The sequence below is a fragment of the Cupressus sempervirens genome, chromosome 2, assembly GCF_028749045.1.
Source record: "Cupressus sempervirens isolate cs-2001-9-10 chromosome 2, ASM2874904v1, whole genome shotgun sequence".
In the NCBI taxonomy this organism is placed as follows: domain Eukaryota; kingdom Viridiplantae; phylum Streptophyta; class Pinopsida; order Cupressales; family Cupressaceae; genus Cupressus; species Cupressus sempervirens.
In genome coordinates, this window is record NC_143119.1 from 210001130 (window position 1) to 210018909 (window position 17780).

The 17780-nt window shown below is 34.5% G+C and overlaps 1 protein-coding gene across 14 annotated transcripts in view; it reads left to right on the plus strand.

Moving 5' to 3' along the window:
* The window catches only part of LOC149571781 (phosphatidate phosphatase PAH2-like), a 54287-nt gene that overhangs the window by 15587 nt on the left and 20920 nt on the right, over positions 1-17780 (plus strand). For 7 of the 14 annotated variants that reach the window (XM_089813189.1, XM_089813190.1, XM_089813188.1 and 4 more), the window contains exons 9-10: positions 870-956; positions 1115-1187. In XM_089813189.1, coding sequence (XP_089669315.1) covers positions 870-956; positions 1115-1187 — 160 coding nt within the window. Of the gene's footprint in view, positions 1-860; positions 957-1114; positions 1188-17780 lie in introns of all 14 variants that reach the window. The other 7 variants (XM_089813185.1, XM_089813184.1, XM_089813176.1 and 4 more) reach the window with 1 other exon arrangement.

Here is a 17780-nt window from a genome sequence, read left to right on the forward strand (position 1 = left end):
ACCATATAAAGAGTATGCATTGAGTCAAAGCAAAGGCTATCTAAAAGGGAGAATGATTTCACAATTTAGTAATTCAGATTGAAGTAAAGAGTGTGAAATAAGCTGTGAACTTACTAGCTAGACTAATAAAAAATCATGAATACATTTATGAAAATTTAGACAATGACCATGAAATAGAATTTATTACCACCTATAAAGATATAGAGTTATCTGTACCTCTGTCTAGTGTAAGAGTTGCATTATTCGCTGAAAATGTCATGTTTTACACATTACTTCACCAAATTTCTTATCTAGTGAATGCCATCTGTACTTGAATATAAATTAGAATCTAGAAGGGATATAAATCTCAATTGTGTAAATGCCTTATTTCTCTTGTTTGTAAAATACATTTTCAAATATTTTTAATAAGGGTACGAAATGTCTTACAATTCTTGTAGCAAAACTTATGACAATTATAGATGTACAAAATCCAACGATCTGTTTTATTAAGCATTGTTTCTTGGTGAACTAACTCTCCCCAAGATTAACTTTTGTGTTGTGAGGAAAGTTTGATAAAAGCATGGATCATAGAGGGACACAGAGGAATGAAGGCCCTAAGCATAAATATTAAATGATCGCGACATATTGGTTTTCACCAAATTTAATGATTTGCAATGGTAGTAAATTTCTTTGTATTGTGTGGCCATCCTTATATATCTTGTTGGCCAGATATGTTAATTTGATTTACAATTTGTTTGGAGTCACTCTTCACAATCATCTCTAAATTTTCACCATAATTAAGTGACATTTGAAACAATTTCATTTATGCAAACTACAGATGGAAATTACAACAGGTAATTTACACATCTATTGATATAAAGTACTTGCAGGATAATGGCTACCAGTTGCTATTCCTGAGTGCACGTGCAATTTCCCAGGCACATGTGACAAGACAGTTTCTTCTTAATTTGAAACAGGTAGTACTTTTTGAATGAAGCTAATTGTCATGCATTCTTTATTCAGAAGTTGTTGAAAAGACCAAGGGTTATGCCTGTATTACATTTTTTGAAGTGATAAATGATATATTATTTAGTAGATATAATTGAGGATTCCTCTTCATGGAAATATATTGCAGGAGGGTGAGACTTTACCAGATGGTCCCATTGTGATTTCTCCTGATGGACTATTTCCTTCTTTGTATCGAGAAGGTAACTATTCTATTTTCTTAAATTTTTTGGCTGTGGTCCATCTGAATTGACGATTCTTGTTACATGCTCTATGATACAAACAACCATTCAATATGTAATAATTCAGATCTCCTTTTCTGAATGATAATGACATATTTCTCAATTAGATATTCTTATTAAATAATGTTGATATACTATGATAGAGAAAGAGCCTATGGAGAAGATGTTTAAGTTGTTGAAAGTCTTACACTGTACATGGATGCTTATCACCAAACTCAATTTACTTCATCTCCAGTTGAAAGATTGCACATTTTGGCTATTAGAATTTTTTTTTGTAGTGAGGTTACAATGATTAGCTGAAGATATTGAAGGCTTATAATGAAAAATGCTTATAATTTTGTTCATAAACATTCTCAGGTAAGTATCTTATAAGTTTCTGACTTAACCAGCATAAAAAGCTTGAAAATGTTTTTAACAAATGTCTCTTGCTCCAGAGTTTGCCATATCCTAGATCGCTTTAAGCTCTAAATATTTCATTTGAGTATGGTTACAAGTAAGAACCCTCAAGTTGCTCCAAAAACATTCATCCACTTTTCTTGGGTTACAACTTTAATTATTTCTTAAGTTCTATGTGTTCATTCATTTGTATACTCAGGTAATTATCTGTTCATATGGGACAGGCATTTATGCAAACAGGTATAATGTGCTTCTCCAAAATGTTTAGCAAAAAATTGCAACTTTTTAGTTTTAATATGCAGGCAATTTTGCAAACAGTTGGCATCTCATATAGTTTTGGCCTATTTGTATGATAAGTCTTGACAATATTATGTCCATGATATTCCAGAAATTATTCATAGCACCTCCTTTGCAAATTTGTTGGTACTCATTCAATAATATTTGAACACATATATAACTGAGATGCTGATATATATATATACAGCAGTCTTTAGGATGTAAATCTAACTAAATATGAGTGGTGAATGGCATACTGCATTGACTTCCTTAGTCTACCCATTGTCTGTGCTAAAATTTGTCTATCCCTTTGAAAGCTGTACTGAATAATCTTAAGGCTTAAATTCCTTTCTTTGTACCCCACCTCCTCTAATTAGGGTGTAGGGGTCTCCTTAGGATGTAGAATGGCAAGACGAGGGTGATGACTCCTTTGGCTTAAGTGCTCACCAATTGCAGTGTTGAAGCTTTCAAAGTCATAAAAGCCTTAACAAGAAAGATTTGAAACCCTTTAGACAATCTTAATGATATGAGACTCTGAGTGGTATGGCTGGGTACAATAATCAGCAAAAATAAAATATATATTTTGTTTTTATGTAGTTGATTTCTGTGCACAATGATTTAAGCTTCTGATCTTTTACTGTTCACACACACTACAATGAAAAATTCACTTTTGGAACAAAACTTTATTATTCCTATAACTCTTGTGAATTTGAAAGATATAACAATCTTGTTTGAAGCCTCTATTTTCCATTTCTCCACAATTTGTGACTGAATGAATCACACCATATTTATCAGTTTGGGAAGATCGACGCAATGCCAATCTTCATTTTATAATTTTTTTCCTAGTGACGTTGTTGAACAAACCTTCTCAACCACCACTATTGGGATTCCAATAAAATATCAAATGCCAAGAATGCCCAACTGAGTCTCTTTGTCCTTCTTTTATAATCCTCAGTGAAACATTTGGGAAAATCCATTTTCTGTAATCATTTTTTGAATAGTAACTTTTTTCACTCCATAAAGTGACTTTAAACTCCAACTAGATAATTCACATAAGTTGTCCTTCAACTTTTTGTTTTGACAACTTAATTATTTTCTGCCCCTCCAACCAAAGTTACAAAAACAAAAAAAATCCCAAAAAAGAAATCTGAATGCACCAACTTACATAGAAGCTCATTGGAGATCCAACTTGATATTTCCCAATCACAGAAAATTCCTCCAAGAAGTTTGAAATGTATCTAAAAATACAAAACTTCTTTTATAAAGCATCAATGGACTCAGCTTGATATTATCCTTGCACATACCACCATTAATTGAACTATTCTGACAAGGATGGTACTCCACAAAAAATTTGGAACTCCCAAGCATATTGGAAAGGCCACAAAAGGGGACATCACAATACAATAGGAAATGCTTTGGCTGTATACTTAGAATCATCAGGAACACATGGGTCTTGATTTACTCTCTGCAGACTACACTTCTCTAGTGGAAGCACACCAAGGTTGCCGTCTTCAAAAGTATATAAAATAAAAAAGGCTGGAGTGATTTATAGTGAAATCGAATGTTCATAGGCGAGACCTTGAGCATACCCAAGATGTTCTTGGACAAACCCAAGGGGACCAAAGGGCTGCCAAAGGAAGAAATTAAATGAAAGCATTAGTTTAAAACATTTCTATAAACAAAATGTGCCAAATACCTAATTTTTCCATGTAACATTGTGAAAATGACTTGCACAATGAAGATTTATATGGTTTCAAATGCCCAAATTTAGAATTATTGGAGGGGGCTTGACTCCTTTACCCAACCCCATGTCACGACACAAAACATGCCTAGGACATTGCCACAAGGCCACACAACCTCATTGGGAAAATCAACTCTAGACTCCTATGGGGAGTGCTACTCTTGACCCCACTGAATCAGTGAAGATCCTGAAGCTAAGAGATCTGTTGAGGATGCAAAGAATGTAGCTGAAAAAGAAAAGAAGGAAACAATGGATGCTCTAAAGGAAAAGGACAAAACGTTGAAAGAAAAGGGGGAAGTGCTATTCAAAACACCACAAGAGAATGTCATCGTGCAAGAGTACATACATGACAAGAATCAAGAGATTGAACAACTGAAGAAACAAAATGAACAGTTGAAAGGTGAATTGAAAACCACCATTGAAGCCAATGCCCTATTGAAGAAGTACGATGAAAGTTGTGCAAATTTGGATGAATAACTCAAGAGTTTAAGGATGAACAAGGAGATTAATGGTCTCAGATTTTCTGGAAAGTTTGAGATTGGCAAATCATCTAAGGAGAATAAGAAAGAAGAATCTACACCGAAGGTAACACAAAGGAATTCTGGTAAGAAATCATAACCTGTTTTCTTAACTGTCATAAGGTTGGTCACACTGCAAACATATGTAGGAGTAGGTTTGTAAGTAGGACAAGCACATTTAATGGGTATTGCTACAACTGCAATAGATTTGGACATGTTGCAAAGGACTTTAGATCTAGAAGTTTTGAGGGATATTGTTTTTATTGCAACAAATATGGTCACAAGGCTGATGAGTGCAGATCAAGGATTAATAATCAGAGGTTGCTAGTGAACCGTTCAAGCCCTTATTAAAGAAAAAGACAGTTTGATGTTACATGTTCTGCTTGTGGCAATGATGGCCATTTGGCTAATAATTGCAAATTGAGGAGTACAAGAAGTAATGCAGGATCCTGGTAAATTATTGGTATGGCATGCTTACACTGTGATAAGATCAGATACTTAGCAAGGAACTGCAGATCAAAGAATAGATCAATAAACCAGTCAGAAAGAGAAAAAGGAAAGAGAATTGTAGATGCAGAAGAAGTTGGACAAGAGATTAATAAGATTTGGAAGAAGGAAGATGGTAAGGCACCCAGTGGTACCACATCATCTTCTGGTGTGGGTGTTTCATCATCTAAGTAAGTTAATATTTAGCTTAGGGGGAGAAAAAATGTAAAATTCATCATGCAGATCCCATTAGATGAGCAGTAAGATCTATTAGCATAATCAGATACATGAAGAAATGTAAATATGTTTCTGAAAGTCTTGGTGAACTGGTTAAGTGCCCTAATGTATTGGTTATACACTTCATCTCAGTTGGTGAAAAGAAGAAATTCTATCGGTTACACATGTAATGTTCATGTCTAGGTAGGTAAAAAGAAAAATTCTTCACACTCTTTGCTATCTTGCACATTAGGAAACCTTCTGTAGAGAGGGAAGTGCATTCTATGCAGTCAGCAGCAATCAAGGCTGAAAGGTATGATTGCTTACATCAATTGGAAAGAGAAGAACAATTGCATTCTTTGCTGAACCAGAAGTTGATTCTTCATTTGAAGCCCTAGCAGAAAACTTTGAAAGATACATATCAGTTGCTGCTGTGATTAAGAATTCAAGATGGATATACCTAGATTAGACAAAATCTCTAACGAACATAGGCCAAAATTTAAGAAGCACTCATGGAAATCAATGGAAAATGACCCTGTGGGTGCTCTATCTAGCATGCCCCATGGAGTTATACTTACTGAAGATGTAAGAGCATATATTCACTGGAAACTAGAAATCTAGGAACATTTTCAATCTATGAGCAATTTAGAAACTATGCAGTGAGAGTACCATGACTTCAAAAGATGAACATAAAGGAATTGCCAATAAAGGTATATGTCATGTTGTTGACTTTCCATGTGAATTTGAAGAGGACCAGATAAGGTATGTTATAAGTAGATTTCATGGGCAGTATATGTGGCCGGATCAACCTTACAAGATTACCAAGGAGGTTATCATGCTGTAACCGGTCTCAGTGCAATTGGCGAGGTACCTATTTTTTGCAACACTCACATGGAGGAAGTAATGAGCTTGACAAAATTGAATTGGGTTGGACATGGCATGTCAGTGAATAACATTGAGGATGATGAGGTCAGATTTGGTTCAATGGTCATAGGGTGCAAGATCTGTCATTCCCACACGGTTAATTGCATATCAGTTACTTATATTTTACACATGATGTATGATGATAAAAGAAAATAAAGATTCTGATCTAGCTGAAACAATATGAGTGCAACTGATGGAGAACCTAGAAAAGATTAAAAGGAGCAACGGGCAGACTTTCAGATACAGACAGTTGATCATGTTCTTATTTTCATATGTTCCAAATACTTGGTCTAAGGATAACCCTGCTTTCATTCAGCTTAATAGAAGCATAAGAGAATTGGCAAACAACTTTACAAGTACTTTTTGGGGATATTTAAAGGAATTTCAAAAGAAAATGCATGCTAGAAAGAGATTTCCAATTGCCATTGTGCAAAAGTATAAGGATACAATATGTTTTATGGTGGACACTAACATCTACATGATTGAGGTAGTTGAACCTAGAACCACACGAGTAATGTCAATGGGATATGAAATTAAGGCTCACATGAGTAATGTCAATGGGATCTGAAATTAAGGCTAATGATTTGACTCTTCACATTGATTATTTGTTATCTATGCAAAGGAAACCTAGATTTTGAGCATACATTGAAAGTATACTTATGCTTGAGGCAAAAGAGAAAGAAGAGAAGGCAAAGAGAAAAGTGAAATAATATGCCAAGAAACTTCCTGTTGCTGCTGATAAGAGGAAAGAGAAGGATACCATAAGATGAGTACATGCTGTTAATGAAGGAGAGAATGTGAAGACTGAATCACAGGTGGAAGAGAAAGAGCCCGAATATAAAGGCAATAAGCATAAGGTAGCAGGTTCTTTCACAAAAAAGTCAATACTGGTAAAGCTTGACTTTAGTCAGTCTATTCATATTGGTGAAGATGTGAAGAATAATAATGAGAAGGCAAAATTTATTCAAACTGCAGAAGGGTGGAAGATTGATGATGTACTAATACCTGAGAGTCATACAAATGAACATCTACTAGAACAGAGAATAGAGGCTGCAAGTAACAAAGTGGGGGCAGAGTTACCTAAGCAAAAGTCAGTACAAGATGCACAACTTGTAGAAAAGGAACAAGAAAAGGTAAGTGATGAAGATGATATTCTAATAAAGAGGCAAATGAATGAAAGTACTATGAGTTCAGAAGAATGTTGAGATATGCACGAGCTATTAAAAAGAAGGCCTAAAGGGACAAGATAAAACAAGAAAGCTAGCTAATTGTTCAAGCAAGGGATATATTCTTTGAACTGATGCCGGATATGGAATTTGATGAGAAGGCTAGCCCGATCGAATAGTTGGCTGTATTGGTAAATGCTATAAGCTGTAAAATGGACAGTTTGAAGAACTTCAATTCTACTTTCAATCAATTGTAATCAGGTCATACTATTTTTAAAATCAATACACTAGGTACTTTATGTAATTCCTTTGACATTGTTGTCAAAGGGGGACTATGTTTAGAAAAAAATTGTGAATTGAGCTAAGATCATGCATGTAATTGTTAAGGGTGTAGCATCCTGTTAGAGTTGTAGCATCTGTCAGATATCTTCTATCTGATTATTGCTCAAAAGGAAGCACCGATACTCTCATAAATATACACATGTACACACACACACACACACTTACTTATCTATATATATGCACACACGTAATTATACATGTATATATATATACATACATATATATATATATATCTCTGTATGAGAGTATTTTAATTGACTATATTAAATTGATTCGATTTGTTCAATCTCTATACATATGCACCGATCATATCACAGTATGAATATGATTCCATTATTCACTATTTTCGTGAGCTGCTTCATTATGTTATATCACTGATTGAGATCATAAGTTGTAATGTCCCCAATTTTGTCGACATCAAAGTTTCAGGGATTAGCCTATTATTGTGATCCTCGTAGGTTAATTATTGTGGATAGAGGGCCTTCTGTGGCAATGGCTTGGCTTGGTTTGAGAGGGTCTTATCTTCTCCACATCTCAGTAAACTACACGTTGGTCTTTGTTTGCCTCAGGCCGGACTTTGTTTGGGCTTAGTTTTGTGTACTTACTATTTGTGGTAAGTTGGTGTCGATCGAGATGGACTCTTTCTATTTTTGGAAAGTGAATTTAGTCACATGGAGAAATAATAGGTATGACTCCTATTTCAGATGACATATTTAAATGATGAGTATTTTAAGACTTATTATAGTTTTAGTGACCAAATTATTATTAATTATTAAATGACTTATTATAATTTAACTTCATAATTTCATTTAAGTTGAGAGTTGAGTTATCATTGGAAAGTGCCATTTATTAATTAGTTAAGCCAAGTCAAGTGAGAGAATCTAATGGAAGTTCCTAATTAATGTTGTGTGGTGAAGCTTCTTGAGTGAAGTTACATTTTGGCAATAGAAGGGAATTTAGAGGTTATAAATACAAGTTCATTTCATTGGGAAAGACACTATGCTCCACGGGGACGCGTCCCCTGCCTCTGTACCCTAGTACCCGTACCGGGTACGAAACGGGGACGCGGGTACGGATTTTGGCCGTACCCTGCGACGTCCCGTTTTTGAAAAATTCAGAAACGTCCCCGAAACGGCCAATTTTTTTGGGCAGGAAACTTGGGGACGGCCAGCAGTATCGGGGACAGTTTTGCCGTCCCCTATCCGTCCCCGAAACTGCTGGCCGTCCCCTTTTTTCCAGTCAATCTGGTAAAGGCAAACCATCCCCAAAAAAACATTTTTTCCTAATTTTTGTATGTTCGTGTGGCCCCTAGTCATCTTAAAGACATAATAACAATATGCAACCCATATTTGGTCCATTAAAACACTAACTCTTCTACTCATTTTTCGATTTAACATACTTGATAAGAGGAAGGAAAAAAACATAAGAGCAGTAGCAGCAATGAGCAAAGATTGTGTTTAGTGAGGCAAGACTGCGTTCGGTATTTACTATTTACTAAAAATTTTAGTTGGACTTCTCCTTATTTCATTCTGATTTCAGCATGATACTTGAAGCCTTTAGGCATTTTAATTTTTGCTATATATGTATGTGATATTGTTATAATGGAAGCACTTAGTATTTGCCATTTGATAATATTCCATGTATTTATCTTCTAAAATGTCTATGGTGAATGGTTTATCAATGTTATGATATACATATTTGAATTTTGTCTCTATATTAAAAAAAATCCCCTATGTTTTTAATCGCCGTCCCCTGATGTCCCGTCCCCTAAATTTTGGCTTCGACCCGTACCCGTACCGGAAACACGTCCCCGTCCCCTAAAACGTCCCCGTCCCGGAAACTCCGTGGAACATAGGAAAGACACACTTGAATATATATTTGCTTTTTGTGCCTTTGTGGCTTTTTCTAAGTTCTGAACTGTGAGCCCTTGCTGAAGTATAAGGGTTTCTAAGTTTTTGAAGATTGTCTGGAGTCACTGCTGAAGATAGTGATTTAATTGGTTAAATCTCCTTTCTATGATTATTTGTGTCTGAGAGATTGGCATTATCATTGCAAGATTAATTGGAAGGTTGACTGCAATTCGTTGTTGAGGTATAATGCCTTTCACATTCTCCTACCGTTTTCACTGTAGCTTGGAGATTGGTTGATGATGATAGATTGAAAATTGGAAGAGGTTTGAACTGCTCTTCATTCTCATATCTGCCGGCTGGGAAGAAATTTTTTGACATAGAGGGAGTGTCAAATTCCATCTAGGGGCAACGTTTTAAGTCCTGGCAGAGTTCTGAACCGCAGTCTTTGATTGGGAGTTGGGCGGCAATAAAACAAGGCCTACGGATTGCTACTGGCCATGCAAATGATCTATTACCAGCCATGGGGCTAATTGTTGGGTCTGCATTTTGATACACAAGTGTTGGAAGGTGTATAGGTTGTGGTTGAGTTGGTTTTGCAACTCAATCAACGATAACTTCATTGGAGAATTCCGGGCACGTGAGACTGTATATGTTGGCTGCCTATAACATTTCTAAGGTAATTTGTTTTGCATCCTTGTGGCATTTTGAACTGGCATTTGACCTTGGACATGAGTACTCCATTCAGCTATTGCAAGTTGTTTCTCAAACCAGATTCATTCGATATTGTCTTTCTTTGGTTTGTGTAAACGAGTAAATAAAATTATTGCATATTTCAATAAGAATTCTGAATAATATGTTGTTTCCTTCAAAGTAATATTGTTAAACATAATTGAAAATCTATGGAAATTGAATCATTTAAAAAAAAGACAAGAGAAGTAAGATTACAATTTAGTAATCCCAATAGAAGGTAGTTGGGGTTTTTACAGAAGTTATGAATTGCTAGATACTGATCATGATCGGATTTCGTAAAGCACTGAATGTGATTTAGTATAATGGATCTTAACTAATGATTAAGGATAATTGTTAAGGGTCGTCTCATATAGAGACATGACCCTGCGTGCCCAAAGAGCATGTAGAGTCATGTCTCTACATGAGACATGTAACAAACACTTTTTCCTAGGTCTTAATTAACAACTAACATATTAAGAAATACAGTTATTGCTTCATTTTCATAGGAAGACAGTTATATCAGTCATGTTCATGTGAATGAGATTTACGGTTAAAATCAGTTAAACAAAATTTCATAACTAAGAACTGAAAACACCATCAATGAATTTACTATGGAAATTAAAATCTACATACCATGGAATTCGAGACCGAAATCAATCTAGGGATGCTTCTGCAGTCACCTAGGTTAGTCCATAAATACCACTATATCAAAATCAAATGACAGTTACCAATAAATTATCACTATATCAATTAGGGCATCACATACCGCAAAATCAATTAGGACTTCTATCATCATTGGATCATTTAGGGCATCACATACCTCCGTGTTAATTAGGGCATCAATTACCATTGGATCATTTAGGGCATCCAATACCATTGTATCATTTGGGGCATCAAAACCACTGTATCATTTAGGACTTCAGATACCACTATATCATTTAGAGCATCAATTTCCATTGGATAATTTAGGGCATTAGATACCACTGTATCAGTTAGGGCTTCAGATACCACTGCATTATTCATTTTCTGCCAATTTGCTTAACTGTGGCAATAACATAAGATTAGAAAATATGCGCATAATCATTATTCTTATAAATGAAAGGCTGAAATAACAATTCATCAAATAAATATATCTCTTGCAAATAAATATATTCCACATTCAGTTAGAAGATCAACTGATCTAATCGGTTACCTTATATATTGACGATAAGAGTTGCTTTCATTTAAAGAAATAAAAGTAACAATGTTACAACTCAATTAATCTTACCTTCTACTTGAACATACATCATCAAAGTAAAATACCTATTTTTGATAAACGTTTGATTGTATAACTTATTTTTATTTGATGCACGTCCGACATCTTATGGAGAGGGGAAACATTGTCAGGGACTTAACCACCCAACCTCGGACCATAACTTATCCCCACAATCTCTAACAAGAAAGGCCCTCCCTACTTGGAATAGGCATGGAACATCTTGTCATCTACTGAGCATCCTAGTATCTAATCACACCACTCAACCTGATAGTAGGAGAATAAAATAAACATGATCATGTATGAGCTATTAAATGATTCTTTTTAAAAATGATAAACATTGTTATGTCATAACTGATTGTATTTCATATTATTGCAGATTCTTTTCTCTCACCTATTCACCCTTTTCCTTGGCTATACAGTCGGGTGAGTCCTAGGTGTTTGAATCTCAGAGCAATTCAATTATGTCCATTGATTCTAAACTGAATCATGAATTATATATATATATTCCAGCTTATCACAATCTATGATTTGAAGAATGTGTTCTTTAGATTGAAGAAAATATCTTTTGAATTCCAATGGCATATTAAATCATGATTTCACAACATGGTTACTTGGCTTTTACTTGCCATAAACAACTCTCATTTAAAAAAGGTCAATCATATGATGTTAAGTAAAATGATTTGCATCATGTTGTGAACTATAGCTTATTGCTGTATTATTAGAATGCAGTAACAATTGATAAAGGAAAACATATTACAACACTTGGGATTCCGGTTATCTACATAACTTGATATTATTTGGTCAGAAGATGAAGTCTTGCTGGATGCTTAATCATTCCGCCTCGCTCTTTACAAGAGAGATTCTTGAATTCTAATCTTCAGTATGAACACTGCTTATGATTTCAGCAGAACTAAGTATAACAAAGAAATTGTGGCAGGGATAACAATGCAATGGTTACAATGTAGTATACTACAGAGATATTGGTTGCTAGGAAACCATTGTCGGGTGTATGAAGAAGTCAGAAATAAACAAGGAAAATTAGGTGATAAACAAGGAAGTCGGGCGCTTGATCAGGGAAGTCTGATGTTTGATAAAAATATATCTATCTCCTCTACCTCTCTATTGACTTCAACAAGGATGAACAACATATGGAAGACTTGTAACAAGAAAGGCACTGCTATAAACTACAAAGATTTCAAATGGTTTTTGTAGAGTATCGGGTTGTAGATGGTAGCCAGAAATGAACAAGGGATCGTGATTAATAAAAGGAAGTCGGGTATGCTTGAAAATATATTTCCGTCTCTCCCGACCTATGATATAAAAAGGACTCTTTGGCTTCCGTAACTTAAAGAATTATCTTGGCTCTTTGAACTCCAATTAATGTCAAGTGTTCAATCGGTGTTAAACAAAAGAAGAATAAAAAGTGGAAAAAGAGTTGGAAGGTTATAATTCAAAAATTATTATGATTTATATTTATATATGTACATGTACATATATTGGTGAGGTGGCATCATTTTATTATATGAAAATAATATGATGGTGTCACTTCATTTTTATATGTGTACGTACATAGATATATATTATAATAATATGGTGAAAGATCATTTAAAATCTTTTGAGGTACGTATTATATTTTAATTAAATTATTTTATGTTTTAAATTATTTATTTAATAGCTCATGCGGTTCCATCGATTGTATCCTGATATTTAAGTCGCTAGGTCCTCAACCATGGTGATTCACGATTCATACCCATTTGCCCAGTGGTGGTGATGCTCTTGTGCCCAATTCTTTTCTGACAATGCTTCCACCCCTTCGACGTGCTTTTTACAAGAAAATTCTCCACAGTTAAGTCATATTACCATAACAAGTTATTAATCATAAATAATCATAGCGGCTAATTGCCTTTTCAATTCTATGAATTCATGATAAATAATCAACTAGCATGTTATCTTCACATGAAATTATAACGACTAACCATCTTACCATTTCACAGGATTATAACAAATTTAACTGTCAACTGACTTCATGTGAATCTCAATGGTTATATGAACATTTTAAATTAGGTCAAAAATTGGGATGTAACAAGACACAACCTCTAAATCCTTATATTTACAAAGTGGTGATCATTTGGTAACACATCAATAACACATGCTATTACCATTGATCAGCATACATCCACCTGCGATTAAAAGAAGAAAGCATCAGCATTATTCATCGAAGGATTCAAATACAAGTAAGATATCAAGATTCATTTCTTGAATGATCTAGTTATATCCTCACTGTGATAAGTATCAAAATTAGAGCAATCAAATCTAAACATAATTGAAAGAATTAGTTCTACCTCTCATCTTATTTTCCTTAACATGGTATCAGAGCTTGGCTGGTAGAACGAGCACAAAACTGACTGTGACTGATTCAAGATCACTAAAATTTTCTTTATTCATCATAAAAACCATGGAAAACAATATAAGAGTTGAGGGTAGTCTAGAAGACACCTCTAACTTTGTTTTGTGGAAAATTCAAATCACAACAATACTTCAAGAACTTGAATTGGAGACATTTATAAAGGAAAACAAGGAAATACCTAAAGATGAATCAGAAATAATAACATGGAAAAGATAGAATAATAAAGCTAAGAAATTAATCATTGATGGAGTTAAAGATCATATTCTTCAATCAATAGCAAAACTAACAATTGCTTATGAAGTGTTGAAAACCATTCAAGATACATTTGAGATAAACAGTGCAAGTAGATTGCTTATATTAAAACAAAAACTCCTAAACATCAAAATGGACAAAGGAGATACATCTACTTCTCCAAAATCTTTGAAGTAAGAGATTCTCTACCATTGGAAACAATGTTGAAGATGTCAAATTATCCCTAATAGCCCTTAGAGGACTACCAATATCATGGGAATCATTTATTCAATGCATCAGTCGTCCCTCTATACCCAAATTTGATCAACTTAAAAATGAATTTACTTAAGAAGAGGCTTGACTAATCTCAAGAGGTATCATCTCTAACAAGGAGGATGAGATTCAAGTATCTCATACAAAATCAAGCAATAAGAAGGGAAAATTTTAACGGAAGAGAGGAAAGAAACCTATAAGAAAAGAGATCTGTCAAAAGTCCAATGTTACAAATGTGACAAATTTGGACATACTCACATTTATTGTTCAAAAAGGAAGAAAAATTCTGTCAACATGGCTAAGATCAAGGAAGCAAACGACAAGAATGAAAAACATTCACTATTCTACATTGCCTTATCTAGTGAGTTAAACACTAATAAAAACACTTGGATAGTCGATAGTGTAGCGTCTAGACATATAATCAGATTTAGAGATAAATTTGAGACTCTTGAAGTATATTCAACTAAAGAAGTGACCATAGGCGACAACTCCACTTACCTTATGAAAAGAATTGGGACCTGTTCAGTACAACTAAATACTAGAGTTAACTTGCACCTAAAAGATGTCCTATTTGTTCTTGGAATCAAAAGAAACCTTATCTCTATTTCCGCTCTAGCAGATCAAGGATATTGGATTGCTTTTCAAGAAAATAAAGTTTTGTGCTGGTCAAAAATTCAAATATTAAAAATGCTATTTCTATTGGAGTTAGAGAAGGGAGCCTATACAAAATTTGTAATTCCACAAATCTAGCCCTAAATCAAAAAATAGGGAAGACAAATGAGATTTGGCATAGAAGACTAGGGCATCTGAATTTTAGAGTGTTACCCTCTATAGAGAAAACTGTAGAAGGCTCACCTAACCTTAAACATTAACATGAAAGAATATTTAAAGGATGTGCATTAGGAAAGAACCCCAAAACTCCTTTTCATCCCAGCGAACATAAATCTAAGAGAATCCTTGAACTCATTCATACTGATCTGTGTGGACCCATGTCAATACCTTCATTTGGAGGATATTCATACTACATTATCTTTGTGGATAACTACTCTAGGAAAACTTGGATATATTTCCTCAAATTGAAAGATTCAAATAAGGTTCTATCCAAATTTAAAGAATTCAAAGCTTTAGTTGAAAATCAAGCTTGGAAGAAGATGAAAATTTTAAGATCTGATAATGGAGGAGAATATATCTCTAAGAACTTTAAAGAGTTCTATATATCTGTTCGGATTAAGAGGGAGTATACTATACCATATAATCCTCAACAGAATGGAGTAGCAGAAAGAAAAAATCAAACTATCATTGAAGCAACTAAGGCAAGGGTGCACAATCAAAATATGCATTCAACATTTTGGGCTGAAGCATCTAATATTGCTGTATATATTCAAAACTGATGCCCTCATGCAATTCTAGAAAACATAAACCCTGAAGAGGTCTTCTCATGAAATAAACCTGATCTAAGTCATTTACAAATCTTTGGTTGTCCCGCATATATCCATATTCCTAAGGAGAAAAGAACTAAACTAGAGTCCTTTGAAAAGAAAGGCATATTCATTGGCTATAATGATTCTTCCAAAGCCTATTGAGTATATGTGCCATGATCAAGGACAACTAAAATCAGTAGAGATGTCAAGTTTGACAAGATTTTGCATACAAAACTTGTAGAGATATAGAAAAACCTAATGATGTTACCATTCTTGAGAATGACGAAAGTTTTATGATTGAGAGGGGGAGTGGTATAGAAGATAATGGACCCATTACACCTAATCCTAAGGATAACCCAAATCCACTCAATAAGAAAAGGCCCTTATGGGAAAGATAAATGTTTGAAAATACAATGTGGCCCCTGATGAAATGCTTAGAGAAACCAAGAGGACAAGAAATCATTCATGTTATGTTACCTAAATGAGTCCAATAAGTCAGAACCTTTTGATGTTGAAGCTCTAAAAACCCAATCCTGGAAAGATGCCATGATTGAGGAGTGTTAATCTATATTAAAAAACAATGTTTGGGATATTGTGCCAAGACCTAAAGACAAATTTGTTGTCTCCTCAAGATGGTTATTCAAAATCAAACATGCATTTGATGGCAGTATTGAAAAACACAAAGCCAGATTTGTGGCTAGAGGATTCTTACTAAAGGAAGGAATCAATTGCAATGAAACATTTTCTCCTGTTACTCGTTACACATTTGTGAGAACCATACTTGCAATAGCTACATCCAAAGGTTGGAAGGTACATCAGATAGATTTAAAGACGACATACCTTAATGGAGTCATTAATGAAGAAGTATACCTTGAACAACCAGAAGGGTTTGTTATTCATAACAAAGAGTCACATGTATGCAAACTGAAGAATGCTCTCTATGGTCTTAAACAAGCTCCCATGACATGGTATGAGAGAATAGATAGCTACCTTATCAATTTAGGGTACTCAAGAAATGAAGCAGATCCTAACATGTACTTCAAGAAATTAGAGGGAGATATGTTAACACTAGTTCTCTATGTTGATGATATTCTAGGTATAGGTGAAGACCATCTTATTGTTAAATGTAAGCAAGACCTCCTATCTGAATTTGAAATGAAAGATTTAGGTCTTCTACACTACTTCTTAGGATTAGAAGTAAGACAAAAGGAAGAATACATTTTCCTAAACCAAGGGAAGTATACTACTGACATTTTGAACAAATTTGGCATGATGGACTGCAAACCACTATCCACACCTATGGAGACAAATCTCCATAAACTCAAAACTGAGGCACATGAGTCTGAGGCCATTGATCCTACATATTATAGATAGATAATTGGATCATTAATGTACTCAGTAAAAAACCATCCTGATATTCACAAATGCACTAAGTCAGTTTATGTGCAAACCTAAGAAGATTCACCTCACGGCAGCAAAACATATTTTGAGGTACTTGTGAGGCACTATTGGACTAGGTTTGAAATATGAAAAAGTTGAGTTACAACTTCATGGATATTCAAATTCTGATTGGGCCGGATGTTCTACTGATCAAAAGAGCACTACACGATGTTAATTTAGTCTTGGTTCTACAATGATATCCTGGTTTAGCGAGAAGCAATCTTCTTTTGCTACATAGCCACATCCATGGCAGCTTGAGAAGAAGTGTGGTTAAGGAAGTTATTGGTTGGACTATTAGGAAAGCCTCTAAAACCTACAGTCATCCATTGTGATAATCAAAGTTGCATCAAACTCTTAGTGAATCCAATCTTCCACTATAGGTCCAAACATATAGAGATACTTGTTCACTACATCAAAGATATGGTAGAAGTGTCATCAAGTTGGAATACATCAACATTGAAGAGCAGTCTGCCGACATATTCACCAAACATCTTGCAAAGTTGAAAGTGGAATACTTCAGAGGAAAACTTGGTATGATAAAACTATAATTGTAACTCCTAACATGATCTCCCATATATATATATATTGTTGTTTAAAGAGTTACTATTGTGCACATGTGGTTGTTTATGAAAGGTGACGATCTTTCATTTTATGAGATGTTAGAGCTCTATTGTAAGGTGACGACCTTAACAACAGATTGACATGTTATCATAGACTTCACTAAATTGTTGTCCCAGAATGTGCCTATTAATATGCTAACAAAAGTAACATGAATGACTTCTATTGTTGTCTGATGGGGACACAACCCAAGAACATAATGAACACAACAGAAAAGGGAAATTGTATTAACTGAAAAATAAGCTAGTACATTCAGTACAGAGAA